This window comes from Amphichorda felina (genome assembly GCF_050947745.1).
Source record: "Amphichorda felina strain 45539 chromosome Unknown scaffold_7, whole genome shotgun sequence".
Taxonomy (NCBI): domain Eukaryota; kingdom Fungi; phylum Ascomycota; class Sordariomycetes; order Hypocreales; family Bionectriaceae; genus Amphichorda; species Amphichorda felina.
This window is the reverse complement of record NW_028145043.1, coordinates 831,184-858,806: the sequence shown is the minus strand read 5'-3', so window position 1 is coordinate 858,806 and position 27,623 is coordinate 831,184. Positions and strand designations below refer to the sequence as shown.

Genomic DNA, 27,623 nt, shown 5'->3' with positions numbered 1-27,623 from the left:
GCCTCCCTCTTGCCAAAACCACAACATGGCCGAGGAGGAAGACTTCAGCTCCTTGCCACTGTCTGATCGCTTTACACACAAGGTAGACTTGCTATCCTGTTGGTTTCTACTTGGGAGGTTGCTGATACGGATTGTACCTTAGGTTTGGAAAGTTCGAAAGGCAGCATACGAAGATGCAGCAAAGCAGTTTTCCGTTTCGCCAGATGAGGACGACCCCTGTTTCCGACCTTTTCTAAATGACTCGGGACTCTGGAAGTCTGCCGTCCTCGATTCAAACGTTGCTGCTCAACAGGAAGCCGTCATTGCGCTTTGCGCGTTTCTTAAGTACGGTGGACGAGACTGTTGTCTGAGGACTCGCGGGCAAGCCGTTACGCCCATTGTCGAAAAATGTTTGTCGTCAACACGAGCTGCGACGAAGCAAAATGCCATCGAGGCATTGCTGCTATACATCGAGCTGGACGTCGCAGGCCCCGTCATCGAAGAAGTACTGCCAGGACTGGGCAACAAGGTCCCGAAGAACGTCGCTGCGACGCTCAACGCACTCACCCAAATAGTTCACAACTATGGGTGCAAAATCGTGGACCCGAAACCCATTCTGAAGTGCCTTCCCAAGGCGTTTGGTGCTGCCGATAAGAATATCCGTGCTGAGGCGACAAATCTCGCGGTCGAGCTGTACAGGTGGCTGCGCGAGGCTATGAAACCTATGTTTTGGGGAGAGCTCAAGCCTACTCAGCAGAATGACCTGGAAGCCCAATTTGAGAAGATCAAGGCCGAAGCGGCGCCCAAACAGGAACGACTTTTGCGATCGCAGCAAGCTGCTATGGAGTCTGCTGCTGCAGCGGGGGAAGAAATTGAGGAAGAAGGGGGGGAGCCTGAGGACGCGGGCGAGATGGACGCGTTCGACCTGGCAGAGCCTCAGGACGTTCTTAAGAAGATCCCTCCAAGCTTCCACGATCAGCTTGCGTCTTCGAAATGGAAGGACCGAAAGGAGGCCGTTGATGCTCTTCACCAGGCTCTCAGTGTGCCTCGCATCAAGGACGGCGACTTTAACGAGATCAACCGCGGGCTGGCAAAGTGCATGAAGGATGCCAACGTGGCAGTCGTTACTCAAGCTGCTCAGTGTATCGCGACGTTGGCTATAGGCTTACGGCAAGCGTATGGTAAGCACCGGACAACTGTCATGCAGCCCATCATGGATCGTCTCAAGGAGAAGAAGACAACAGTAGCCGAGGCGCTTGGCGGGGCGCTTGATGCTGTGTTCATGGCAACAAGTTTGGGCGAATGTTTAGAGGACATTACCGCGTACTTGAGCAACAAAAACCCTCAAGTCAAGGAAGGTACCATGAAGTTTCTCATCAGATGCTTACGGACGACCAGGGACGTCCCCAGTAAGCCCGAGATTGCCTCTATTTGCGACTCTGGCAAGAAGCTTCTTTCGGAATCAAGCCCAGCCCTCCGCGACGGTGGTGCGGAGATTTTGGGAACAGTTATGAAGATTATTGGCGAGCGCGCCATGACACCTTACCTTGATGGCTTGGACGACATCCGGAAGAACAAGGTTAAGGAGTACTTCGAAACAGCTGAGGTTAAGGCCAAGGAGAAACCAAAGCCAGCACCAGCACCAAAAGCGGCGCCGGCCGGACCGAAGAAGGTTGTCGGTGGCAAGAAGCCGGTCGCAAAGAAGCCTGCGCCAGCAGCTGCACCCAAGGCTGCAATTATGCCCGAAGAACCAGCTCCGGCTGCGGCGCCACCTAAACCGGCTGGTAGCAAGCTTGGGATGGGCAAGCCCAGCAGCCTCGGTGGGCTCAAAGCCCCCCAGAAGCGGACTCTTGCTGCGCCTGGTGCTGGTTCTCCAAGGCGAGCCCCGGGCGGCCCCCCTATGATGCCCCCCGAGGATGACGCCCCGCCACCTCAACCCCGTACCGGATTGACCCGTGGCCTTGCTGGCCGGTCGCTAGCTAAGCCTACAGCTGCGCCCCCCCAAATGCCTCCGGACTCACCGCCCCCAGTTAGCGGTCTCACAGCCGTGGAGCGTGCTGAGCTAGATGAGCTTCGGGCGTCGAATGAGCGCCTGACTCGCCAAGTTGAGGATATGAGGCAGGAGAGGAGCAAGTTCATGACTGAGATTCAAGAGTTGAAGAACCAGAATGCGGGCCTGATTGAGGACCACACGCGAGATGTTCTTAGCATCAAGGCAAAGGAGACACAGCTTGTCCGTGCTCGTAGCGATGCGGAAGCAACTGAGCAAGTCAATGAGAGACTGAGAAGAGAGCTTGACCGTTTGAAAAAAGCGCTTAGCCGTGCAGAGGGTCTCGGCGCGCCGTCTGGAATGGGAAGCCCAGGTAAGATGACAGCCGATCCTTGGTTAGTAGTGGCTATTCGTGTCTAACATTTCCAAACAGGTCTGGCGTCTCCCACGCATGACGACCTTGGTATTTACCGCGACTCCGGAGTGGCATCAGGGAATAGGAACCGCATGAGCTTCACGAGCACGTTGTCAGAAGAAAAGGAGAATGGGGAGCATCTCTACCCTCGACACAAGGCGCTTAGTCCCGATGGTCGCTATGCTGGAAGCTCGACGTCTTCTGGCCGAGGCTCCCCTGCTAGAGGCTTCCGGGGGGTCTATGGGACCCGGGAGGACGGCAGCGAGGCTAGTTCAGGGATTGCTAGGGAACGACCAACTTCATCACTACCGCAGCCGGGAGGAAACGGCAATGGGCAGGAGAGCTGGAAGCGCGCTGCGGAGGTGACGAGTCAACTGAAGGCCCGCATTGAACAGATGAAGGTGAGCCCATCCTTTTTGACAGCGCTAGTGGCTGGCTGGCTGGTTCTGATCATTCTGATGACTGACATGGCTTATAGGCCAAACAAGGATTTTCTCGGCCTTGAGGTGCAATATGCTGTCTGAGGCAGCTAAGATTCTGGGGAATTTTGTGTGTCACTGCACACGTATAGCATGACGAAGGCTCGTCTGTGCTGGTCTTTGAAGCAACTTGGACTGGGCCGGTTATTTGGGTGCATTTTCTGGGCGTTGGACGCATACCCCTAGTGTTGGTGTTTTGTGGCTCTCAAAATCATGTGTGGATGTGAGCGTGTGGTCAAGGTTGGCCAAGATGCTCAGTTATCAACCGGGTAGGACATATATCTATGGCTTAATTGATGAACTGGTTCGGGGATTTTGTTGATTGGTTCGAATAAATTCATTGCTTTCATGTCTAGTTGAACTTTCGCAGTCGGCATACTCCGTACTGATGCCTATGGCTTCTTCTCACTATCCTCCGGAATCTCCCTGTGGAGGACATATTCCGACATCAGAGAGTCAAAGTAGCTCCGAATCTCGACAATCTTGCCATGGTCATTCCATCGCATCAGCCAGACGTACTCATTGTTGTACGGCTCGCCCGTCTTGATAGTGGCCTCGCCCCGCGTCTCGACGCACGCCCACCACCCGCTCTTCTCGGGGTCGGACTCCTCGGTGCGCTCGGCGTCGACAATGATGCGCGTGACGAGGAAGCGGATGGGCTCGCTGAGCTTGGGTCCGAGGCGGTCGAAAGAGGCCGCGGCGTGGGCCTCAAGGGTGGTGCGCGTGCCCGAGAGGGAGTGGTCGCCGGTGATGGTCCAGGTGATGTTGGAGGAGTCGATGGACTCGGTGAAGAAGGTCTTGCGTTTGGCGAGGTCGTGGATCTCGGCCAGCGGCGCGAAGGAGGAGAGGACGTAGTCCTTGGTGAGCTTGAATGTCATGTTGGGGTTGTGTTGGGTTATGTGTCGGCGAGCGTTATTGATCCTTAGGGCGGAATGGTGTTGATGAGGCGCGAGGACAGTACGGACTAAGTGCTGGGGTGAGAGGCACTTGGGCGGCCATGGTGTACGACCAACGCATCTTGTCGCACAAGGTCGCATTGGAGCTGTGCGTGCTTGTAAACCTGACGGCAGGTAGTGTTGTAACTTATGTAACCTGGCCATGATGGGCCTGTCATTGGGGCCGATCATAGGTACTTAGCCGCCCGCGGGCAGCAGTCTCACATCACGACAACTCTGACTGTCATATGAGAGGAAGGGATTAAGAAGATGTGTGAATTAAAGTATGCAAGTGCCGGATTGCGACACCCGAAACGCCGGCTCCTACCCCGTTGGTCTCTCCTCCGTCTCTATCATCTGAAGACTTGCGAGTAGCGGGGATCAAATGTCTCGCTTACTCCTTGTCGCTGCTCTCTTTGTCCTCATTGGCACTGCCATCCTTCTTTTTGTCCTTAATCCCGTCGCTCTCGCCTGGTTGCTTCTTCTCTTTCAACTTCTGGTCCTCCTTTGCCTTACGCTCCTTAGCCTCTTTCTCCTCCTTCATCCGCTTCTTTTCCGCCGCCTCGACCTTGGGCCAGTCGGTCTCCGTGTCCGCAAGACCTGGCCGGTTCATGCTGCTGCGGAGGTGTTCCTTGCTCAACCTCTCGGACTTCTCGAGCTCGGAACGCCCAACGAGGGACACTAAGATGGCCATGCCAACTATGGCGGTCAACATGAAGCGGTACTGGGCGTACCACCTAGGCGCCCAGCCCCGGCTCGAGGCGCGGGAATCGGCAACGTACAGTGCGACAAAGGCCATAAACTGGGACGTCAGGCCATATTCGATGGGCATCAGAAGAGTTGGCCAAGCGACGACGGGGGCGGCAACACCCATGCCGTAGCGGAAGCGGGTGCGCTCTCGGAGTGGCTTTGTCTCAGCATACTCGAGGCCCTAGTTTGCATTGGTTGGTTAGACCTCCCTCGCATGCTTGGGCCCGCTTAAAGCACTTACCCAGTGGATGGCACCTAGGAAAGAAATGATCACCGCGCCATAGCCAAGTTGCAGTGGCTCTATGACGCTGAGCAGATACTGGGCTGTATCGTGGTTGATGAAGATGGAGTCGTAGAAACTGTTGCCGGTGGGAAAAACCTTGGTAAGATCCCATCCTAGATAAACTGTCGATGCCGATGTTGCCAGGTAAGGAATCGTGCCTGCGAGGCCCAGTACATGCGACTCGTAGGGTATGTTGCTTAGTTTGAAGGTATCCCGTACTATTCTCTGCCTGGTCGTTAGCAAATGATCTTGGCCGGGGGCGGTGGGAGCCAGCGCATCAAAGACACACAATATCATGCTTCAATCCATCATTGATATTCTCGTCATCCTGCCCAACTTGCGAGGCAGCATTGTCAACAGCTTTGTGTGTCGTGCTCTCCGTGGAGACACGAGCGGGATCGGGTTGGAGCTTTTGCTGGGCGATTTTGCGCTCGGCTTCGCGATCAATCTTGGGTTTCGGAGGCGGAGGATCTGCGCGATCACGGCCGGTGCTGGCAAACCGAGCAGCCTGCCATGGGATCAAGGGCTGCTTCTGGTGAAGCTTGAGGGAGCGGCAAGCGGAAGCTGGGGCTGGCTGAGAGAAGGACGCCGGCCGGAGATGACGGATGAGGGAGCGTGTAGTCCTAAACATGGCCGCGAAGTGAAGCTGGGCTGGCGAGATGACAATGGAATGGAATCAGATTCAATTGAAAAGAAAAGAGCGTTCTGCTAATACTAGTATATCATATAGGTACCAGCGGGAAAGAGCGCTGGCCTCGACATGATGTCATCGACGAGTCCAATTTCTGGGCCTGCCAGGGCCAGAGCTCTGGTTGCGCATCACTAAGTGCAGTGGCCATACATCATTATGATCTGTGTGTCGTGAATCCCGCTTTCTGATTCCACAAAACTTAGGTTACGTAGAGGCAACTGTTCTAAGATATTCGTAGTACTCCGTACAGCTACCGAAGGTCCGACCCCATTCGGCGATGAGGCTGATTTTTTAACTACCTTAAGCTATTACCTACTATAGGTAGGTAAGTAGGTAGATACAGCTCCTCACATCCAAGTAAGTACCTCGCCCTAGGTACTATGAAGATGTTGAGTTGGGGGCGGAACACAAGTCACCACACACAGTAATGCAGTCTTAAGAGAGCTTTACGGTTCTGGAGAGAAGAAAAAAAAGGAGGGGGCGGGAGCACCTACCTTACCTAGATGGTACCTACATGGTGAATATTAGCCACTATATTATCCATCTTTGTATATTGGTAGGTTGATATCCTTCCATTCGCTCTTGAGATGGAAAATATTTGCTGTGCGAGAAGGGAATGACCACCCTCGTCAAAGATGTTGGAATCCGGTACAAACATCCGTGCGGAGCGGTCAGGGAGAACTGAGGCCCATACCGCAGCCAGTCGAGCCTGCGTGTCGGTCATGTTGGCGATGACAGACGAGGCTCGCCTTTTGGCGGCTGCGAGAAGATCTGCCGGATCGGGGAAATGGAGCGCCGGCTTGTCAATCTTGCAATTCGGATTCAGTGCCATCCGGACTAGAGGGATGAAGATGCTTGGAACAGCATAGCCTTCTTGCAATCGTTAGACAAGAGCTTAAACCGCCTGAGAATAGTAGCCATCGTTTCGGACACAGCCTCTTCCTCAATAACTTCCAGGCCGTCTTGCGGTTGGAGGTGTTAGAACCACCGCCCTGTCTCGGGGACAAAGTATGTGACTAGAGTCTGCTCCTCGTTCTTGTGTCTCAGTAAAACGGCGATGTTATCGCATACGTAGGGGTGCTGGGATAAGAAGACGTCGATCTCGCCCACTTCTATCCGGAAACCTCGAATTTTAACTTGCGTGTCAATCTGACCTGTACACTTGATACTTCCTTCCTCGCGCATGCAACCTAGATCACTAGTCCAGTACAGACGATCTCGCGGCCCTTTGTGATAACCAATGGAGGCGGCTTGGGGTTTAGACTCTCGGGTCTACCTAGTAGGATAAACAAACCAGTTAGACACAAGTTTAGACTGGTTCAGTCAGTTCCATTGTTCTCTCATCGTCCCCACGGTAATTCTCCGTAAGGCTGGTAGTACGGATGAACAACTCACCAGTCTCACCAACGCCACAGAGCCTGGTCCTATCTTGGAGGTCTACAACCAGCAGCTGAACATTCAACATGTCCTGGCCAACCGGGATAATGTCTGGCAACAAGTCGAAAAAATCTGGGTCCTCGTTTTTGCTCAGAACCTCGAGGAAGGACACGGCAGGCTGCGACTCAGTCGATATGAAGAGATCTGCCGCCCTCGTGTTGGGTGCAAGATCGCGCAGCTTTCTGCAGTCCTTCTTGGTCAAAAGATCGGCAACAAAGAAAGCCCTTCGAAGTGGGGGAAACTGGGTCGCAGCGCCGCCCACGAGAGTCTGGCCCATAGCAAGAGCAAGGCGAGTCACCGTGGCCTTGTGCTCATTTCATCCACTCAACCAGCAGCCCGTAGGTGATGATTTCGACTGGGGGCATGAGCAGAGTTGCACCAGGAAGAGCGGAGTGAAGATGTCCCATTGGATAGGATCATGTGCAATACCCGGACCTTCTGGCGCTCTGCAGGGTACTGAGGATTGTGGACACTGACGGTTGCGCCGGCCTTGGGAGCACCTATGTAGGTAACGACAAGGTCAACGCCTCGGTAGGTGTAGATGACGACAACTTTGCGTACATTTCAACCGTGAGCGATGAGGTGATGTGTTGACTGGCCGGAGGCCTGGTTGATCTGGCGATATGAAAAGGTGCGCTGGGGGTCTCGTGAGCTCCTCGTCTCAATGACACATGGTCTGTCAGGCATTCGCGCTGCATTGGCTGCGAATATGTCATGGATTGCTATAACATTTAGTGAGAAAGTCGTTGATTGACACCACGCACTCTGTTTGAAAAGCTGGGCGAGGATCGAAACTGCCACGGAAGTGGCCGTTGTGCCAGGGAAACTGCTGGGCCGTTGCGCGACTGCTGGACAATGGGGGAGCATTGTTGCTGAGGAGGCTGCCGTGGAGCTTGGACTTGAACGAAGGCCCCCTGACGTCACGCCCTGGACCATTTGGTCCGGTCGCCCACTAGTAGGCACATGTACCTTAAAGACAGCACCAGAAGTGTAAATTGTGAAGTACCAGCTAAGGACTACTCTGGGGATAGGCTAACGGTAATACTGGTAGTTTGATAAAGATAACATGGAAGTGGCCATTTCCGTGGATTTACACATCCGTGGACGGATTGCGTGTCGTAGAAGTGCTTCCAAAACAGACAGGAGCCTGGCTCAGCACAGCCCCTCCGCACCCTCCTCAGCGCTGCAGATAGTGGGAAGGCCCAGCAGGATGAGCAGCGTCATAGTGCCTGCTTCCCTCGGCAGCCAATGCACCGCCAAGGGGGTTCGAGGGCTGGGCATCGTCGACTTGCCCTGCTAGGCTGCTACCATGTTGATTGGGTAATAGATGCAATCCCGACCGGAGCCCAATTCCACCCTTCAATGAGGTAATCTTTAGTCTCCTCACCACGCCGCGTAATTGTTGACCTTACACTGTTCGGGACTTGTGCCGTGTTCTGATTGACCTGCCCCGATCTTACCAACTTGGCGGCCCGCTGCACCCACTACTAGGACCTGCGTGTCTCCTGACCACGACGCTTCCGGTCAGACTCGCGTCCCCCCACCATCTGGCCCATAACGAACGAATATCGACCTTCGACACGTCGGCGACGACCCAACAGCGCAGCGTCTATTTGCCTCGCTGTCGCAACACGATTCCAATGTCGCCCACTTGAGCCCGAACACGAATAGCCCGAGCCACGAATCTCCATCCCCGGCCAGGGTCACGGCACCCCCTCCCTCGCCATGTTGGAAGGGCTCGTTGCCGGGTTGCTTAACCGCTTTCTGGGCATGTACGTCAAGAACTTCGACCCTACCCAGCTCAAAGTCGGCATCTGGTCAGGCGATGTCAAGCTTCGAAACCTCAAGCTGCGCCGCGAGGCTCTCGACCAGCTCAAGCTACCCGTCAACGTTATCGAAGGTCATGTCGGCGACCTCACCCTCATAATCCCTTGGTCGAACCTCGGCGGCGCGCCCGTCAAGGTCTTTGTCGAGGACGTTTTCCTGCTGGCGAGCCCCAAGGAAGAGGCCGAATATAATGAAGAAGAGGAGGAGCGCCGCAAGCAGCGGCTCAAGATGGAGAAGCTCGACAGCGCAGAGTTGCTCAAGGAAAGGAACCAGGAGGGCTTGAGCCAGGAGGAGCAGAAGAAGAACCAGAGCTTTACCCAGAGTCTTGTCACCAAGATTGTCGACAACCTCCAGGTCACCGTCAAGAACATACATGTTCGGTACGAAGACTCCATCTCTGCCCCGGGCCACCCCTTTGCTCTCGGCCTCACCCTCGAGGAATTCAGCGCCGTCAGCACGGACGGCGAGTGGAAGCCCACATTTATCCAAGTCTCGGGCGATACGACCAACAAGCTGGCTACCCTCGGCGCGTTGGCAGTCTACTGGGACACGGACACTGAACTTCTTGGGACAGGAAGGGAGGCTTCATCTCCCGACGAAATTATGCCCTACGACGAGATGATTACGCAGTTCAAGAGAATGATCAACCATGAAGAGTCGGGCCCGGGCCACCAGTTCATCCTCAAACCCGTGAGCGGCCAGGCAAAGATCGAGCTGGACAAGACGGGAGACGTTCGCGTCGCTAAGTTCAAAGCCAATTTGCTTTTCGAGGAAATTGGACTTGTTCTCGATGATGATCAGTACCGCGACGGCCTAATGATGGTTGATCTATTCCACTACTTTATCCGCCACCAGGAATACAAGAAACTGCAACCCAAGGGGGTATCGCCCAAGGAAGACCCACGAGCTTGGTTCCTGTTTGCTGGGAATGCTGTTCTGGGGAAGATCCACGAGCGTAATCGTCGTTGGACTTGGAATTACTTCAAGGAACGAAGAGACGACCGCAAGCGCTATATTGAACTGTTCAAGAAAAAGAAGCAGCAGCAACAACTCACAGCGCAGGAGATTGAGGATCTTGGGAAGTTGGAGTGGAAACTCGAATACGAGGATCTTCGATTCTGGCGGTCTCTAGCTCGTAATCAGCTCAAGAAGGAGAACGCCGAGGCACTCAAGAAGCAGCCCCCACAGCAAGAGCAGCAAGGATGGGTTTCCTGGCTTTGGGGATCCAAACCCGAGGAGAAGATTGAGCAAAACGAGGAGAACACACATATCACCGAAGAACAACGTCGGGAGCTCTATGATGCCATTGAATGGGACGAGAAGACCGCTTTGGCAGAAGCAGTCGATGTGCCGCGAGAGGCCATCAAGCTATGTCTCGAGGTGTCCTTGAGTACCGGTAGCTTTACGCTCAAGAAGAACCCCCACAAGAATCCTGTGGATCTCCTCAGTCTGCACTTCGATGTTCTCAAGGCCAAGGCTCTACAAAGGAAGGACTCTCTTTTGGCCAACTTTAGTCTGGGTGGTTTGCGTGTCAATGACGGCACAACACCCGATAGTTTGTATCCCGAAATTGTCCGTGTCAAGGATGCGCCAGCCGCCATGCAGCGCAAAAGACTCTCCCTCGTCGAGCTGGAGAAGCCCGACCAAGAGCCCTTCTTTGAGTTCGAGGTCGAGAAGAACCCTATTGAGCGTGAGGGTGATATTGCTGTTGTGGCAAAAATGAAACCACTCGAGGTCGTATGGAATCCTAACTTTGTGGTCGGAATCGCCGACTTTTTCAGGCCTCCTGAGAGACACATGGAGTCTATCAGCGCGTTGATGGAGAGCGCAGGCGCTACTGTTGAGGGTCTACGTGAGCAAACTCGTGTTGGTCTGGAGTTTGCGCTGGAAGAACACAAGACTATTAATGCCGAGCTGGATCTCCAGGCGCCGTTAATTATTGTCCCTGTCAGCATCACGACAGAAGACTCGACATGCTTGATTGTCGACGCGGGTCACATCCACGTCAACAGCGAACTGGTTGACCAGAACACAATGAAGGAGATCCAAGCAAAGCAGCGACAAGCATACAGCGATGCTGACTTCAAGCGACTCGAATCTGTCATGTATGATAAGTTCCTGGTCAAACTCACATCTACTCAGGTCCTTATTGGGCCTTCGATAGAGGAGACCAAGGCTCAGCTCGTCGAGAAGGACGAGGAATTGCGCCTACACGTTGTCGACAAGATCAACGTCGATTTCGTCGTGGAAACGTCCATTCTACCTAAAGCACCCAACCTCACCAAGCTCAAAGTCCATGGGCACATGCCCATGTTGCACGCCGCCGTGTCGGATACCAAGTACAAGAATTTGATGAAAATCATTGAGGTGGCAGTGCCCAAGTTCGGAGGTGACAAACAGCAGGCCCCTAACGAGTCGCGGCCTTCTCGTCCGCGCCTTTCAACGAATGCCTCCGGCAGGTCCGGGGGGAGGACGGGTCGCGATCGTGCCCACTCGGATGCTTTTCCATTCATGCAGCCACAGACAGCTGTGGTGATTGATGATATGGATGATGATGATGACGATTTTGAGGATGCCAACGATGGGGCCGACAACGAGCACATCAGGATTCAGCAACGGAGTTTTGAGTTCAAGTTCAAGGTGGATACACTAAAAGGGTCGCTGTATAGGAGTGATCCAGAAAGACGCAAACCTGATGCTCTGTTGGTCGAGCTAGTTGCTGAGCGATTTGACTTGGAGTTCTACACGAGGCCCTATGACATGGCGGCTGAGGTCTCACTGGGCTCGGTGGTTGTCGATGACTTTGTTGACAACCCGTCGGGTGAGTTCAAGTCAATCGTATCCTCAGGCGATAGCGAGGACCTCAAGTCTGGGCGGAGTCTCGTCCACGTCAAGTTCGTGAAGATCAATCCTCGCTCTCCAGAGTTCATGCCTGTATATGAAGGTGTGGAAACAAACGTCACGGCTGTGATATCAACAATCAATCTCATCGTGACACGGAAGACGTTGCTGACGCTCCTCGACTTCGTTCTGGTTACCTTCACTGGGGGGAATAACGACCAGCCAGCAAATGCCAGAGTTATCATGGACTCTGAAGATGATGGGGCCGTAGGCGAAGAGACTGCTGTCGAGGGCGCACAGCAAACACAGAACGTGGGTTCCATCCGCGTCAAAGTTGAGCTGAAGAGTATCCGATTCATTTTAAACAATGATGGCATACGACTTGCCACCCTTTCTCTCAACCAGGCTGATACCGGCATCTTCATTCGCGGAAAGACGATGAGGATATCTTCAAAGCTGGGCGACTTGTCGCTAGTCGACGATGTGAACCTCGGAGTGTCAGAGGACTCCAATCTCCGCCAGCTCGTTACCATCCAAGGGGATGAACTGGCAGATTTCCGCTACGAAACATTCGACTCCAGCAATGCCAAAACATACCCTGGCTATGACAGTTCCATCTTTCTCCGGGCTGGCTCCGTCAAGGTCAATTTTGTGGAGGAGCCATTCCGCAAGATTGTTGACTTCTTGGTCAAGTTTGGAAAGATGCAGGCGCTGTATAATGCGGCGCGACAGGCAGCTGCCAATCAGGCGAACCAGATTCAACAGAGTCCCAGTCGGATCCAGTTCGACATCATTGTTAAGACCCCAATTGTTGTCTTCCCTCGTCTCGTTATCCCTGGCCGACCTAAACGAGACCTAATCACGGCCTATCTTGGAGAAATTTACGCGCAGAACAAGTTTGCGCCGATTGATGACAGTGAGAACGCCGACATCGCCATGAAAATTTCAGCTGGCATCAGAAATACTCGACTCACCTCCGATTTCCACTATCCTGATAACCGCTCGGAGGAGCTCGAGATGATTGATCACGTTGACCTGGGATTTAACATCACTCATGCCGAGCATAAACCGGGCGTGAAGCGGCCGGACACTGAAGTCGAAGGGTCCATGTCTGATTTTAACCTTCGCCTTACCCAGTATCAGCTCAAGTCACTTATGGCTATCTCCAAATCTGTTCCGGCCGCGTTTGCTGGCGATGGTACCAGTCGTGATGAGGAAGCAGCGAAGGCCGTAGATCAGGACACACTGAAGCGAGCTCGAACCTTGGAGATTCAGGACAACCAGCCTCTGGTGGATCTTTCACCAGAGCTGGGATCGCTTGACAAGGCTTGGACCAAATTGGACCTTGTCTTCCGGGTCAATACCATTGGCTTGGAGCTCATCCTGGCGGATGAAGATAAACCTGTTGGGGATGTCGCCTCGTCGAGCCTCTCCCGTTTCTCCTTGGATAATACCAAGGTGAAGACGAGAATGCTGTCTGACGGCTCGATGGAGGCTGAGCTGCTTATCCACTCCTTTACCATCTATGACAGTCGCCCCAGGGAATCCAATAGGTTCCGCCGGATCATGACGTCTGCCAATAAGGACGCTCAGCAGCTCATGGCCTCCGTAACCATGTCAGGAGGAAAGGAGCGCAGCGTAATTGCCATGGCCACGATTGATAGCCCTCGCGTTATCTTTGCCCTCGACTATCTGTTCGCCATTCAGAGGTTTGCGGTAGAGGGTCTTACGGCAGATGAGCCAGTGTCGTTTGACGATGAGAGCATCCTCGAAACCCCTGATGAGTCGGACGCGGACTCCTTGCAAGTTTCTTACAATGCGCCAAAGTCGCAGAAAACTAGGTCTGAATTTTCGATAAGACAAAGTGAGGATGGTCGTGCAGTTGAGCAAGCCAAGGAAGAGCAACCAACAATGAGTGTTGCCTTTAGGGTTAACTTGGTCGACGCGCAGGTGATCCTCATTGCCAATCCCTTGGTGTCAAACTCTGAAGCCATTGTGTTGGGCATTCGCCAAGTGCTGCTCTCGAAACAACACGCCCTCACTTTCCAAGTTTCGCAAATCGGCATGTTCTTGTGCCGCATGGATAAGTTCGAAACGTCTCGTCTCAGGATCATCGACGACTTTTCAATACAAATGAGCATGGATAGCTCCAAGCCCTTGTCGACAAACATACACATCGAGGTCGAACCTCTGATCCTGCGGCTGTCTCTGCGAGACATTCTTCTTGCCGTGCAGATCTTCAGCAAGGCAGGGGAGCTATCCGGCAGCGAGACCAAGGAGCCCAAGGGCCCCAAGGAGACCGCAGCTGAGCAAAAGGCCCGGGAGCTGCGTAGTGCGGGACTGAAGCAAAAGACTGCAAGCGGCCGTGGCCAGTCCACCGTGGCGAAGGCCACGGGAACCAAGTCTGTTGCCCCTGCTGATCCAAGGGACCAAAGAAAGTCTTCGCAGGGTGTTTCTCAACGATACGAAGAGCTCTCTGCCACTGTGGAGGGTGTCCGCATCGTTCTGATTGGCGACCTGCACGAGCTTCCAATCCTTGACATTGGCGTTAAGGAATTTACAGCTTCGGCAGTGAACTGGTCGTCCAACCTCAAGGCTGAGGCAGCCATCGACTTGTACTCTAATGTATACAACTTCTCGAAATCGAGCTGGGAGCCGTTGCTAGAGCCGTGGCAAGTCGGTCTTGGAATTGCAAGGGATCCTTCGTCAGGGCTCTTGTCTGTAGACGTTGCGTCAAGAAAGACATTCGACATCACTATCACGACCGCGTCTATTGCTCTGGCGTCCAAGTCTTTCGACTTTCTAACCACTGAACAAGATGTTCTAGGAAAGCCGCGCGGGGTTGAGGCTCCTTACCGAATTCGCAACTATACTGGGTTCGATGTGGCCGTAAATTCCAAGAGCCCGACAAGCGAAGAGCCCATAACTGTCCGTCTGGAGGATGGCCAAGAGGCACCATGGAGCTTTGAGCACTGGGAAAAAATGCGCGAGAATCTCCTTACCGAATCCAATCAAAATGATGTTAGCATCACTCTTGAAGGAAGCGGATTTGATCCCGTCAAGAACGTGCGAATCAATCGTGAAGGCGAGTTCCTGTACTCTTTGCGCCCCAAGGCTGATGACATTCTTCACAAAATATGTGTTGAGGTCAACTTGGGGTCCGACAACGTCAAATATGTCACCCTCAGGTCTCCTCTTCTGATTGAGAACGCAACCGAGATTCCGGTCGAACTGGGGATATATGATGCGCAGGAAAGTCACTTGCTGAAGATTGAGAAGATCGCCCCGGGAGATGCTCGCCCGGCTCCGGTTGGCGCGGTGTATTCAAAACGGGGTCTGGTGCGGCCAGATGCCGGCTTTGGCTACCAGTGGAGCGGAGAGCAGCTTTGGTGGAGGGATTTGCTGAAACGACCAACGAAGCAGGTGGTTTGTAAGGGCGAGAATGGGGACCCCTTCTACTTCCAAGTTCATGCCCGGTTTGACAAGGCCAACCCTTTGACGAAGTGAGTAGAAGCGAACTGCCACACATAAAGTCCTACTAACAAGGCCAGGTCTTACCCATACATGAGGATTAAACTTTCAGCACCAGTCACGCTTGAGAATCTGCTCCCGTACGATTTCAAGTACCGTATCTACGACAGGAATACCAAGAAGGACTGGTCCAACTTCCTCCGCAAAGGCGGTGTCAGCCCGGTGCACGTGGTCGAGTTGTCGCACCTGCTGTTGCTTAGCGTCGATATGCAAGATACCGTCTTCAAGCCCAGCGAGTTTGCCATCATCAATTCTGGCACCAACGAGGACTTCCGCAAGGAAAATCGCATGGTGGTTAAAGATGACCAGGGATATCCCCTCCACCTCAAGCTACAATATTTCAAGATTCCGAATAGCGGTGGGGCCTTCAAGGTCACAGTATACAGCCCCTACGTCGTTCTAAACAAAACTGGGTTGGACTTGACGGTGCGGGCAAAGACTTTCATGCAACAGCCTCGGCCTGCTGCTGGACAGTTCCCCCTGGTTGACACATCCGACCAAGATCGTCCCAAGGCCCTGCCATTCATGTTCTCTTACAGCAGCGATGACAATCGCAACAGGGCTGTCCTCAAGGTTGCCGACTCAGAATGGAGCAAGCCGCAGAGTTTCGACGCCATTGGCAGCACTTCGGAGGTCGTCCTAAACTCTGCCTCGAAGAGCAAGGAGATCCACGTCGGTATCACAGTCAAGTCTGGTGATGGCAAGTACAAGTTGACAAAGGTCGTTACCCTGGCACCACGATTTGTTCTGGAGAACAAGCTGGATGAGGAGCTCCTCATTCGCGAGTCCAGCTCTTCTGGCTACATGACTTTGAAACCTGGCACCCTCCAACCGCTGCATTTCATGCAAAAGTCGGCGATCAAGCAGCTCTGTTTGTGCTATCCCGGTGTGAACAACCAGTGGACCTCACCCTTCAACATTGCGGACATTGGTGTTACTCACGTCAAGATGGCAAAGGCTGGTCAGCGCCAGCGCCTGATGAGGGTCGAGATTCTAATGGAGGACTCGACTGTGTTCCTCAACTTTAGCATGGAGACCAAAAACTGGCCGTTCTCTATGCGAAACGAAAGCGACACCGAGTTCACCTTCTACCAGGCCAATCCGAATGTGGACGAAGATGGCGTTGAGGATCGCAGCGGATGGAAGCCGATCAGGTACCGCCTCCCACCACGGAGCATCATGCCTTACGCGTGGGACTTCCCGGCGGCCAAGTTACGCGAAGTGGTCATATCTGCCAACAATAGGGAGCGACATGTCAAGCTGGCAGAGATCGGCAACCAGATTCCGATGAAATTTGTGAATCCCAACGGCCAGCAGAAGATCATCGACATCAACGTCGCCGCTGATGGGCCTACGCAAACACTGATTCTGAGCAATTTCCGCGCAAGTAAGAGCATGTACAAGGCCAAGACGCTTGAGAGGACAAAGACAGGCTTGGAAGCCTTCGAGGTCAAGGATCAGGACACTGGAGCCACGTTCCTGGGGCAGCTGAAGCTGTCCGGAATTGGCATATCCCTTGTCAACGCGCAGTTGAAGGAGCTGGCATACATCACCTTTAAAGACCTCCAACTGCGGTACAGTGACTCGCCGCTCATCCAGACCGTGTCTCTGGCGATCAAGTGGATTCAGATTGACAACCAGCTGTATGGCGGGATTTTCCCTATGATTGTGTACCCCAGCGTGGTACCCAAGAAGGCGCAGGAAGTCGAGGCTCATCCTTCGCTCCATGCAATGGTGAGCCGCGTCAAAGATGATTCCTACGGTGTGCTATACATCAAATACGCCACAATCCTGCTCCAACAGATGACGGTTGACCTCGACGAAGATTTTGTGTTTGCGCTTCTCGACTTTTCCAATGTCCCAGGAGCCAGGTGGACGATAGAGGAAGAGGGCAAGCTGTGTGACGACAACCTGGACATTCCACAGCCGAATCAGCAGCAGTCAGGACAGGACATCTACTTTGAGGTTCTCAATATCCAGCCAATGCAGATTGATTTGAGCTTCATGCGGACGGAGCGTATCAATGCCGAGGACAAGACATCAACAAGGAACCCGATCATGTTCTTCCTGAACGTCATGACTATGGCTATCGGAAACGTCAACGACGCGCCTGTACGCTTCAATGCGCTGATGCTGGACAACGTCCGGGTTTCCACCAGGGTGCTGATGCAAAACATCTCCAATCACTACAGCCAAGAAGTCATGTATCAAATCCACAAGATCTTGGGATCTGCCGACTTCCTCGGAAACCCAGTCGGCTTGTTCAACAACATTTCCTCGGGCGTGACGGATATCTTCTACGAGCCGTACCAGGGTCTCATTCTCTCGGACAAGCCCGAGGAGTTTGGGTTGGGGATTGCTAAGGGTGCGGCGTCATTTGCGAAGAAGACTGTATTTGGGTTCAGCGACAGCTTCTCCAAATTTACGGGCAGCTTGAGCAAGGGTCTGGCAGCCGCATCGCTAGACAAGCAGTTCCAAGACCGCCGGCGCATCACGAGGGCGCGAAACAGGCCGAAACATGCGCTCTACGGGGTTACTGCAGGCGCAAATAGTCTCTTTACAAGCGTCGCATCCGGCGTCGGAGGCCTGGCACGGAAGCCACTGGAGGGTGCTGAGCAAGAAGGGGCCCTTGGTTTCTTCAAGGGCGTCGGCAAGGGAGTGCTGGGTCTGGCCACAAAGCCTGCAGTAGGAGTTCTCGACATGGCTAGCAATGTCAGCGAGGGTATCCGCAACACAACGACCGTGTTTGACGGTCAGGAGCTGGATAGAACACGCTATCCTCGTTTTATCCCCAACGACGGCATTGTGCGGCCTTACAACCCGCGGGAAGCTCTGGGCCAGTACTGGCTCAAGCAGGTGGATAACGGCAAGTATTTTGACGAGCAGTACATTGGGCACCTGGAGCTCCCCAAAGAGGATATGGTGGTGATGGTGACGTTTGCACGGATTCTGCTGATCCGGTCGCGGCGACTGGCTAGCGAATGGGACGTCCCGCTCAAGGACATCCAGACTATTGCAAAAGAGCGCACCGGAGTGAGCCTGATGCTGCGGGGAGGTGCCAACGGGCCATTCGTCCCGGTGGGCGGGGGCAGCGAGAGAGGGTTCTTGTACAAGATGATTGGGGTGGCGGTGGAAGAGTTTAACAGACGGTTCCGAGGTGGGCAATAATAAGTCGAGAGGAACTTTGACAATGGGATATCATGACTGCAACGGGTTGAGGATTGATGGAATACCCAGTACAAGACGATATGGGGGGGTGATAAGTCGAATATAGTTATCCTGGTGTAGCGTGTGATAGTACGACACATGATTTGGGAAATAGAAATCATTGTGCATATTAATGCCGAGTCCTACATACGCACGTAGTAATACCTAGTTGGGGACAAGCCATGTGGCTACCGTGTAATGCCAGCTGCAGCTGCAGTGAAGGCGATTGGGATGCTAAGCAGCCGGTAGTATCCATGACTGGGCCACAGATGAAATTGGGGAAACGCACAGTATTGGCTCCTTATCAGATTGAATTCGGCCGCCAAGAGGCCGAGCAGGCCTGATCAGACTATGAGGTGGGTGTTTCAGGCCACACGCAGGAATAGTACTTATCTGGGCTAACCCTGTGGACGGGCCTGGAACGGAACAGGTGGGAGAGGGCTTGCCGGGGCCCCCGAGGCGGAGACCGCCGATGGATCACGGATGGTCGAGAATCGAGATGGGGGGAAGCGACGAGTCGACGACTCACGAGTGGCCTTGCTGGAGGCAGTGGAGGAGGCAACTTGGCAGCTTGTAGCCTTGTACGTAAAAATCTGGGGAAAGACGACGGGGCCGTCGACGGTTGGTGTCGGGCGTAGGGCAACAGGCGACGATCCGCGACGGGAGAGCAGAGGTCAAAAAGTCTATTTCGCGAGAGAATTTTCATGTGCCCTCTTGGCCTTGGCCCTTCCCCAGATCGTGGGGCGGTGGAGTGACGATGGGGAGCGTGGTTTGCACGTCAGGCCAGAGGCTCGGACCCTCGGGAGGCCTCGAGGGCTCGAAACTCGACGACTCGCCGGGGGAGAGAGCTGGGAGAGAAGTACATACAGTAACAATTTCGAGGGTTTTGGGCTTGGCGTGTGTGATACTGCAACACGGGCTCGTGGCTTGAGGAATGGCTTGTGAGGATATTCTTGTTTCCCCACAATGTTTGTCCGTGGCGGACGCAGAGTCGCAAATTGGGGTTTGATGTGGACGACGGGCAATGAATTCGTCCTCACGAGCTACGGCTCTCCTTGCCGAGACTCGCTGGGCCAGTGGGCAAAAGGGCAGCTGGAGTCCCAAGGACCCCTGCTAAAGCTACTGGAAGGGGCAATTCGCCAAGTGCGATATCAGGTCGGGTTATTCGGTATTGGGCTGAGAGCGCCCGTTGAGTGCGACGCAGATTCGACAATTTGGTGCTGTTTTGCAGCACCATCGGAGCCGCCCGATGAATGCCAGAATGATGGTTGGGACGTTGGGGGAAGTAACTGTGACACCCTGCTCTGGGATTGGGGATGGGCGATTATGCTGGTAATATCGGAGGAGCTGAGAGCCCAAGAGGCCGTCCGCGGTGCTGGGCCTGGCTCTTATCAGTGATCACGTTGCCGTCCACGGTATTTGGACACCCATGCGACTGCTCCTTGGCGAGGGTTCAACATGGGCATCTAGGCCCGCTGACTTATCTCTGCGGTGTGCGCTGGCTAGTCGCCATATCTGTTTCTCGGTTTCTCTATTTCCCATGAGCAGGTGACCGAATTGACTCGGGTCTCCCGCAACTGTGAGACAGCTGATGCAATCCGACAGTGGACGGGATATCCACCGGTACTGTACTGCGGATCTTGGGTAGTACGAGCAGTAAGCATGTAGCAGCTGCCGTTGCAGCTGCAATGGCAACTGCAATGATGCTCCGAAGCGCAAACGAGGTGGTGCACGGGTGCTTAGTCGCCTTCTGGAAGGGGAATGGAGAAGACGAGGGACCTCCCGTGGAGGGCTGGCGCGTGCTCATGGTTGGCTGGCTGCGCACTGGCCGTTGGCTGGCTCTTGCCTGGTTCTTGGCTCAGAATTGGCTGCCAAGCCTGGCATTGGCCTATCGGCCCTTGCGATTTCATTCATCGAACTCTTCCAGATTCCCCACAACCCGCCGCGATAAGCACCAGCTAGGCTTCCAGGTTGGTTGGCAATAACTCTCGTCTTTTCTGCCCGCAGCAACCCCGCCGCACTGTCTCAGTGGCGTGAACGTTGCACACAACACACAGTCCCACTCACCCCATATTCTTGACATTCGCACGGTTCGCGGCGCAAGCCTGCCCGTTCTAGCTAATCCGCTTTCGGTTACCTGGCCGGTCGTTTGGAGTCGAAGCTTGGCGCGGCGTCGGGCCTGCAGGGACTTTTTTTTCTTCCTCTTCTCGAGGTTTAACATCGTTGGCAGCGTGTCCAGTCTCCTTTCTCACCATAATGGAGCCAATGACCTGACGCGATACGGTTCGGGCAGTCGGCTCAGGTGAGCACACGACCCTTGCCATGGACCCGTGGACCTCTGGTTCAACGCTGGGCTCCGTAGTTGGTTCCTTTGCCAGCGCCTCAGGCGTCTCTGGGGCTCTCTGCGTCTAAGATGGAGGGGCCGACACGAGACAGGCGTGAAGTGATCCATGTGCCTCGCCTCAGATGTCTTGGATCTGAGGAAGGGAAGGTGCGCTCTGCTCCGATACGCCCCTTCCATTATTCCCTGTCCAACCATTGTCTATGATACGGACTAGCAATAGTCCTTACGGGCGTGCCTTCCGGCCCAGATACATATAATTGGCAGTGTGCCCATGTGCTCAATGCATCCTTCCCCCCCCCTCCCTTCTCCGTTTCTCCTCTCCAGAGCAATCCCCGTTCCACTTTCCCTCTTCGTCTCTGCTTCTTTGCCAGAGACAATCTGCTCCTCTCGCTCACAAGCTGCCCGTTTCCCTCGTCACACGCCTCAATCAGCGAGCGCGTGTGGTTGAGAGTGAGTGCAGAGCGAGTACGACACCGGTGGCTTCTTGATTCGACCGACGACGCGACCCCTTACCGGCTTTTACTCAATTGACCTGGTCTGTCAGCTACAGTCGAAATCGTGAGCCATGGCCGACAACAAGACCCCCACGGATCCCGCGATGGTTGCCGAGAACCAGCACCACCACCCTCATAAGCTACATGCGGCTAGTGCTGAGGCCCCCGACAATGTCGTCTACACGACCGGGACCACCGTTGACCCTGCCCACGTGCCTACGCAGAACCATCCTCCCACTCACCATCATGGCCATGGCCTGCACGACACCGTCGAGAAGGGCGCCGCCACTCCCGACTACAGCGAAGACCACGAGAAGGCTGAGGCTGGTGGTATTGTAACCGACCGCGATGCCTCGGAGGAGCCGACCAACCCGCGCTGGAAGACGGGTGCCCTTGCCATCATCTACCGCCATCGCAAGATCATCTTCACCGTCTTCACCTTCTCCCTCTTTACCGGCTGGTGGGTGGCCTCAGTTGTTGTGCACCACAGCGATAAGAACTGGGTTATCCCCTTCCTCTTCTGGCTTGCCATTATGCTGCGTCTGATCTTCCTCTGGGTTCCGATCCGCTATGTCACCCTCCCGATCAAGTGGGCGTGGAAGAACACCGCCGGCCGGATTTGCAACTTCGTCCCCGAGAAGTGGCGCACCCTTGCTGGCGGTGCAGTTGCCCTGGCCGCCGTCCTCGTCGGTTCCTTTGTCACGGAGGAGAGCGCCGATAACACTCGGGAGAACCGCGCCGTGAGCTTGTTCGGTATGATTGTCATCCTCGCCGCCTTCTGGGCTACCAGCCGTCACCGCAACCACATCAACTGGCGCACTGTCATCGTCGGTATGCTTTCCCAGTACATCATTGGTCTCTTTGTCCTGCGCACCGATGTTGGTTACGACATCTTCAAGTTCATCGCCGACCGTGCCGCCGACTTCCTGGGCTTTGCTAAGGATGGTACCGCCTTCCTTACCAACCCCGACATCGCGAACATGCCCAATTTCTTCTTTGGTGTCATCCCAGCCATCATCTTCTTCATTTCGGTGGTCCAGGTCCTCTACTACATTGGATTCCTCCAGTGGTTCATCGTTAAGGCTGCTACCTTTGTCTACTGGGGTATGGAGGTCTCTGGTGCCGAAGCCGTCGTCGCTGCCGCCACCCCGTTCATTGGCCAGGGCGAGTCTGCCATGCTGGTCCGGCCTTTCGTTCCTCACATGACCAAGGCCGAGATCCACCAGATCATGACCTGCGGTTTTGCGACCATTTCTGGCTCTGTCCTCATCGGCTACATCAACCTTGGCCTGAACCCCCAGGCACTGGTGTCGTCCTGCATCATGTCCATTCCCGCATCGCTCGCCATTTCTAAGCTTCGCTACCCTGAGACTGAGGAGACTCTGACGGCCGGACGTGTGGTCATTCCCGATGATGATGAGCACAAGGCTGAGAACGCTCTCCATGCGTTCGCAGAGGGTGCATTCCTTGGTATCAGGATTGCTGGAACCATCGTCGCTTCACTCTTGTGCATTATTGCTGCCGTCGGCCTCGTCAATGGACTGCTGACCTGGTGGGGCAAGTACATCGACATCAACGACCCGCAGTTGACCCTCCAGACCATCTTCGGCTATGTATTTTATCCCGTTGCCTTCCTCCTCGGTGTGCCTCGCGACGAGAGTCTTCTCAAGGTCGGCAGGTTGATTGCTGAGAAGGTCATCACCGTAAGTCTTGCATCTCCCCATCATTCCGTCCGTTGAGTAACACGTCATCTTCACAGAATGAGTATAATGCCTTTGCCATGCTTAGCAGCGGAGATGCCTATGCGGATATTTCCCCCCGCACTCGCCTCATTGCTACCTACGCTGTCTGCGGTTTCGGCAACATTGGCTCCCTTGGTATCCAGATCGGTATCCTCGGACAGCTGGCGCCGTCTCGCGGCGGCGACGTATCCAGGCTTGCCGTTTCCGCGCTGATCTCAGGCATCATGTCCACACTCACGTCGGCTAACGTCGCTGGTCTGGTCATCAGTGGTCAAACCGCGAAGTTCACCATCGCCGGCTAAGCGCCATCGAGAGGATCTGTGCTCTCGGAAAAGGTCTTGGGAGGGCCATTGTGGCTTGGAGATACCCCTTTCTGTCTTTTAAATATGAGCACATCATGTGCCACAACGTAATATCTGAAGAGAAAAACTAGGAATCAGCTTTGTCAAAAAGTGGAAGAATATAGATGTATACATCTGCTATTTATCAATACGGAATGTCCAGATTCGTGTTTTTTCAACCCACCCCACCATGATGTATGAGGCGGCTCCTCGTGGTAACCTGCAGCTACCCCAATTTGATCTGATTATAGAAATAATAATATAACGGTATCCTGGGGCTTGACGTTGGTTGGGATGCCCCAAGTACGCGTACGAATGAATAGGGTCCCACTTATACCCGACCGAGACACGTAGTTGGTCCGGTGTGAAAGGTTGGCTTGGCAGTTTAGGCAATACTATAGGGTCTCGAGGAAGCAATTGAACACCGAAGGCGTGCGCCCTCTTGCTCGTATAGAATTTCAGAGTTCCAAGGAGGGGATCAATCTTGTTGCATCGCCAACGTGCCTCGCACCCGCGCATTGTACTCGTATAGCAACTCATATAGTTTCCTGAGGCTACGTATGCCACGTCCGTGACACTGCCCAATAGAATGAAATCTAGTGGGCATCGACCTCAATCTCACACTTGGTTGGGAAAAAGCACTCCTCGTCACTGGGCCAGCCGAACTGCTTTCAGGACGGGGTCGCTGCCAAGCGGAAGCTGGAAATTCGATGTTTAGAAGACAGCATCCCTCCCCACCGTCGATTTCGAAGGCCCAGTGAGTGGCCCCAGGGCCTAGGGCTCTAAGCGCGGGTCCCAAGCTAGTACTAGGTGCTACGGTGGAACCTGGTAGTATTTAAAGGCTCGAGCGTCGTTTTCAGAGATGGGTCTTTGCAGTTCCGTCGTCCGTGCAGCCATGTGACTAGCCGTCCCTGTGAGGATCCGGGGGAGGGGAAGCGACGGGCGACGGAAACACGGCGCTGGACGGAGTAATAGTTTGCTGACAAATCGGGGTCAGCAGAGGTGAGCAATCCACCGCCTCCCATGTCGCTTCGGTGCTAATAACCAGGCTTTCCATGTAATAGCACATGAATGGGTGGGCGAGGTAGTTGGCGGCGTGCTGGCTGCTGACTGCTGACTGTGGCCACGGGCCCCGACAGATCCGGGGTCGACGGGCTAAAGGTGGGGCCGTCCTTGGCTGGTCGTCGGAGTCTCGGAGTCAAAGCAGCTCCCACTTATACTACGACAATGTATAAAAGAGGGACTGCGCGGAGAAGAGGCACGTGGGAACGCGCCTGGCTGCAATGGGAAATGAAGAGGGGCAAGCGTCCGTACTGCGATTGTTCTGGGCATAGCTGGCAAGTCTATCCCGATCTCGGGCAGGAAATGCCACGATGGCGGGTGGCGGTGGTGATGTGTATTACGTATTGGTGTATTGGTGAATGGCGAACAGGGCAGCCCAAATGCTGGAATGCCGCTATCCATGCAGCAACTGGACGCTACCTAACCGTATGGACACCAATGCTTTGTTGTTCCAGGTTGATAGGCTCGCAGACTCCCGGACACCGAGTAAGTGAACTCTAGACTTGATTCATTGTCCAATGTCCTGTGACGTCAGGCCAATGTCCAGACAAACCTTGCCCTGGCGGTTATCCGATCTGGCTGTCAGTGGCCCAGCCAGTGGCCCAGCCAGTGCAAGCCGAGTGCCAGCTTAGTGCCAGCCACCACTGAAACCAGATCGGACAGGGGCCTAATCAAACTTTGGCGCCTCTACGCCATTGGCCAGTTCTTCCCGTGGACCCGGTATGACTAGTAGTTTGGCTCCCGTAACCTCTCGGTTCCCCCATCTCGCCACGGCGCAATGCAAACATTCATCCTTCAACCTCCACCACTCGCCCTCATCAATCTCACCAGCTGTACTTTGCATCACGTCGACGTTCAGGTGGCTGGCAGCAGCACCGCTCCCATTGCCTCCTCATGGATCCCAACGAGAGGTCATCCGAGCAGCAGCCACAACAGCCGCCGCCGGATCTAGCCCCCACGACAGGCACCGTTGCCTCGACCGGCTCCCTTGCACCCCGCGACTCCCACAACAACCACACTACAGCTAGCAATGCGAGCCCATTCCTAAGCGCAACGCGCCAATCCGCTCAGCCTTCGACTCCCTTCGCCGAGGGCAACACGAGCACCGAGTACTTCCCGCAGCTAGACGTGCCACCGTCGCTACTCCAGCAAATCCCCTCGAACACGGGGACGACCCGAACGAGGCCACATTCTTCCAGCAATGTATCGTCGTCCATGGGCGACGCCGGAAACACCTTGCGCCGCCAACCTAGCATCCGCCTTCGCCGACGGTCATCCTCTGCTAGATCCAATAGGCCTGGTACTGTCCGGAACGAGGTCCCTGCGCGGGGCGCAAGGTCGCAAGATACCCTCGCAGGAGGGAGTAACAATGCCGGTGATAGGAGCAGCTTTGTAGGAAGCTCCCGTAGTGTGTCTTCGACGGGGAGGCCGCGCAGTATTTCTCAGCCTGAGCGTGCCCATATACCCCAGGATCCGCTTCTCGCCAGGCACTCCCGAGGAGTTCCCCAGATTGTCATGCCGCGCTTGACCGAGGAGGGAGCGCGGCCGACAATGGAGGAGCTGGGCGCCGCCAGCAGGCCCCCTTCGCCCGTCCACTCGCTTCCCGAGCGGCAGTTGAGCTTGAGCCGCAACCAGACCGGGACAGGACCCCCCGATGGGCCTCAGAGGCTCCAGCGCATGCGCAACATGAGTCGTTTTTTCCGGCCGAGGCGACAGTCGCAGCAGGGAGCACCGCAAGTAGCTCAACAAGAACCAGGAGAAGCATCAGCCCGAGAAGCATCAGCCCGAGCAGAGGAAGAGTACAACGAGAGGCTTGTTGATTATCTCGATACGATTGGTAGGCTCCTTCCACGATCTTCGACCAGACATGTCACTAATCCGCTCTAGACCCCGAAGTGCAAACACTTTCTACTCTGACCAACGTTCAAAACTCGCTATTCATCCCAGATCTAGGTAAATGGGTCAACCGACGCCCTACCTACACCTTGACCGAGCCCGATATCGAGCAAGAACTCGCAAGACCTCCGCCCCCGCCCCCGCAAGCAGCCGCTACCAAACCAACTGCTGAGATGCCGGGAGAAAAACGGGGTGAGGCAGCGGTAGAAGCTGGGGCAGTCGAGGAACGCCCACGTCTTGAACGTACCAGTACAATCACCTCGCACCTGTCCGAATCTCACTACGCTGCTCTTCCCCACGGTGCAACCCTCGATGGGTGGACTCCCGAAGAGAAAATGGAGCTGGATGATCACGTACGACATATGCTGCATTCCAGGCGATCCAAGTTCAAGCGCAGTATGAAGGGTTTCGGGCAGTACGTGAGGCGACCTCTCGGTTTCCTCGTCACGCTCTATGCGACCCTCATCACGCTGTTTGGTCTTGCATGGGTGCTGTTCCTTATCGGCTGGATCTATGTGGGGGATCGACAGGTGTACGCGATTCACGTCATTGACAGCATCTTGGTCGCCCTGTTTGCCATCATGGGCGATGGACTAGCGCCATTCCGGGCAATCGACACCTATCACATGGCATACGTGCTTCACTATGCACGGATAGTCAAGAAGGAGAACAAGAAAAAGCAACATATGCCTCCAATATCAGGGCAGAATGCGGGTCTCGCCGCTGCCGTGCCGGCGACGGAGCCTCCCCGCGAGCGCGATGGCACCGCGGACCTGGAGAGGGAACATTCGAACGACCCACACACGATGCGCAACAACATTGTTGATAACGACGACACCAAGTCGGGGATCGATGCCTACGAGGATACACCGTTGACCTTTGCTCAACAAAAGAGCCTCCATCACCACCAGAAGAAGCTGGCCAAGTCGCACAGTTTCTACAAGCCGCAGGAGACGGCGACGCATTACGCATTTCCTCTCAACTATCTTACCGCCATTGTCATCCTCCTGGACTGCCATTCCTGCCTGCAGATCTCCCTGGGGGCCTGCACGTGGGGCATTGACTATCACACGCGGCCCTTTGCCCTGACAACGGTCATCCTGTGCGTGAGCATAACGTGCAACATTTCTGCGGGCGTCATTATTAGTATCGGCGATCGGAAGACGAGGAAAAAGGATGTGTGGAAGCTAATGAACCGACAAGAGCTCACGAGTGATGCCATGAAGGCCATTGAGCAGAAGAGGAGCCATTCTCATTCGAACAAGGAGAACAGGACAACCGAATCGGACCTAGACACGGAACAAAGCAAAGAGGCCACGGAGTCGAACGGCCTTGTCAAGACGCTATCATGAGCGACGGCGTAAAGAGTTCAGCACTGA

The 27,623-nt window shown here is 54.7% G+C and overlaps 7 protein-coding genes across 7 annotated transcripts; 4 read left to right on the top strand and 3 right to left on the bottom strand.

Moving 5' to 3' along the window:
• Positions 1-25: 25 nt before the first annotated feature.
• Positions 26-2,889, top strand: ACO1O0_007071 (armadillo-type protein; the record flags this gene model as incomplete). Its single annotated transcript, XM_083196446.1, has 4 exons — positions 26-82; positions 143-2,342; positions 2,403-2,785; positions 2,863-2,889. The coding sequence occupies 4 exons, from the start codon at positions 26-28 to the stop codon at positions 2,887-2,889; spliced, it is 2,667 nt and encodes an 888-aa protein (XP_083047654.1).
• A 366-nt stretch (positions 2,890-3,255) lies between these two features.
• On the bottom strand, positions 3,256-3,741 carry ACO1O0_007070 (nuclear transport factor 2 family protein; the record flags this gene model as incomplete). The annotated part of the gene is made up of 1 exon (XM_083196445.1): positions 3,256-3,741. One exon carries the CDS (start codon positions 3,739-3,741, stop codon positions 3,256-3,258), a length of 486 nt encoding a protein of 161 aa, XP_083047653.1.
• Positions 3,742-4,192: 451 nt separating this feature from the next.
• ACO1O0_007069 (DUF3429 domain-containing protein) lies at positions 4,193-5,462 on the bottom strand (the record flags this gene model as incomplete). The annotated part of the gene is made up of 3 exons (XM_083196444.1): positions 4,193-4,729; positions 4,790-5,056; positions 5,121-5,462. 3 exons carry the CDS (start codon positions 5,460-5,462, stop codon positions 4,193-4,195), a joined length of 1,146 nt encoding a protein of 381 aa, XP_083047652.1.
• A 1,038-nt stretch (positions 5,463-6,500) lies between these two features.
• Positions 6,501-7,236, bottom strand: LYS2_2 (large subunit of alpha-aminoadipate reductase; the record flags this gene model as incomplete). The annotated part of the gene is made up of 2 exons (XM_083196443.1): positions 6,501-6,676; positions 6,918-7,236. 2 exons carry the CDS (start codon positions 7,234-7,236, stop codon positions 6,501-6,503), a joined length of 495 nt encoding a protein of 164 aa, XP_083047651.1.
• A 1,448-nt stretch (positions 7,237-8,684) lies between these two features.
• VPS13 (membrane morphogenesis protein VPS13) lies at positions 8,685-18,326 on the top strand (the record flags this gene model as incomplete). The annotated part of the gene is made up of 2 exons (XM_083196442.1): positions 8,685-15,130; positions 15,179-18,326. 2 exons carry the CDS (start codon positions 8,685-8,687, stop codon positions 18,324-18,326), a joined length of 9,594 nt encoding a protein of 3,197 aa, XP_083047650.1.
• A 2,948-nt stretch (positions 18,327-21,274) lies between these two features.
• ACO1O0_007066 (Na+ dependent nucleoside transporter C-terminus-domain-containing protein) lies at positions 21,275-23,247 on the top strand (the record flags this gene model as incomplete). Its single annotated transcript, XM_083196441.1, has 2 exons — positions 21,275-22,906; positions 22,963-23,247. The coding sequence occupies 2 exons, from the start codon at positions 21,275-21,277 to the stop codon at positions 23,245-23,247; spliced, it is 1,917 nt and encodes a 638-aa protein (XP_083047649.1).
• A 1,995-nt stretch (positions 23,248-25,242) lies between these two features.
• Positions 25,243-27,596, top strand: ACO1O0_007065 (DUF2985 domain-containing protein; the record flags this gene model as incomplete). Its single annotated transcript, XM_083196440.1, has 2 exons — positions 25,243-26,185; positions 26,236-27,596. 2 exons carry the CDS (start codon positions 25,243-25,245, stop codon positions 27,594-27,596), a joined length of 2,304 nt encoding a protein of 767 aa, XP_083047648.1.
• Positions 27,597-27,623: the final 27 nt, after the last annotated feature.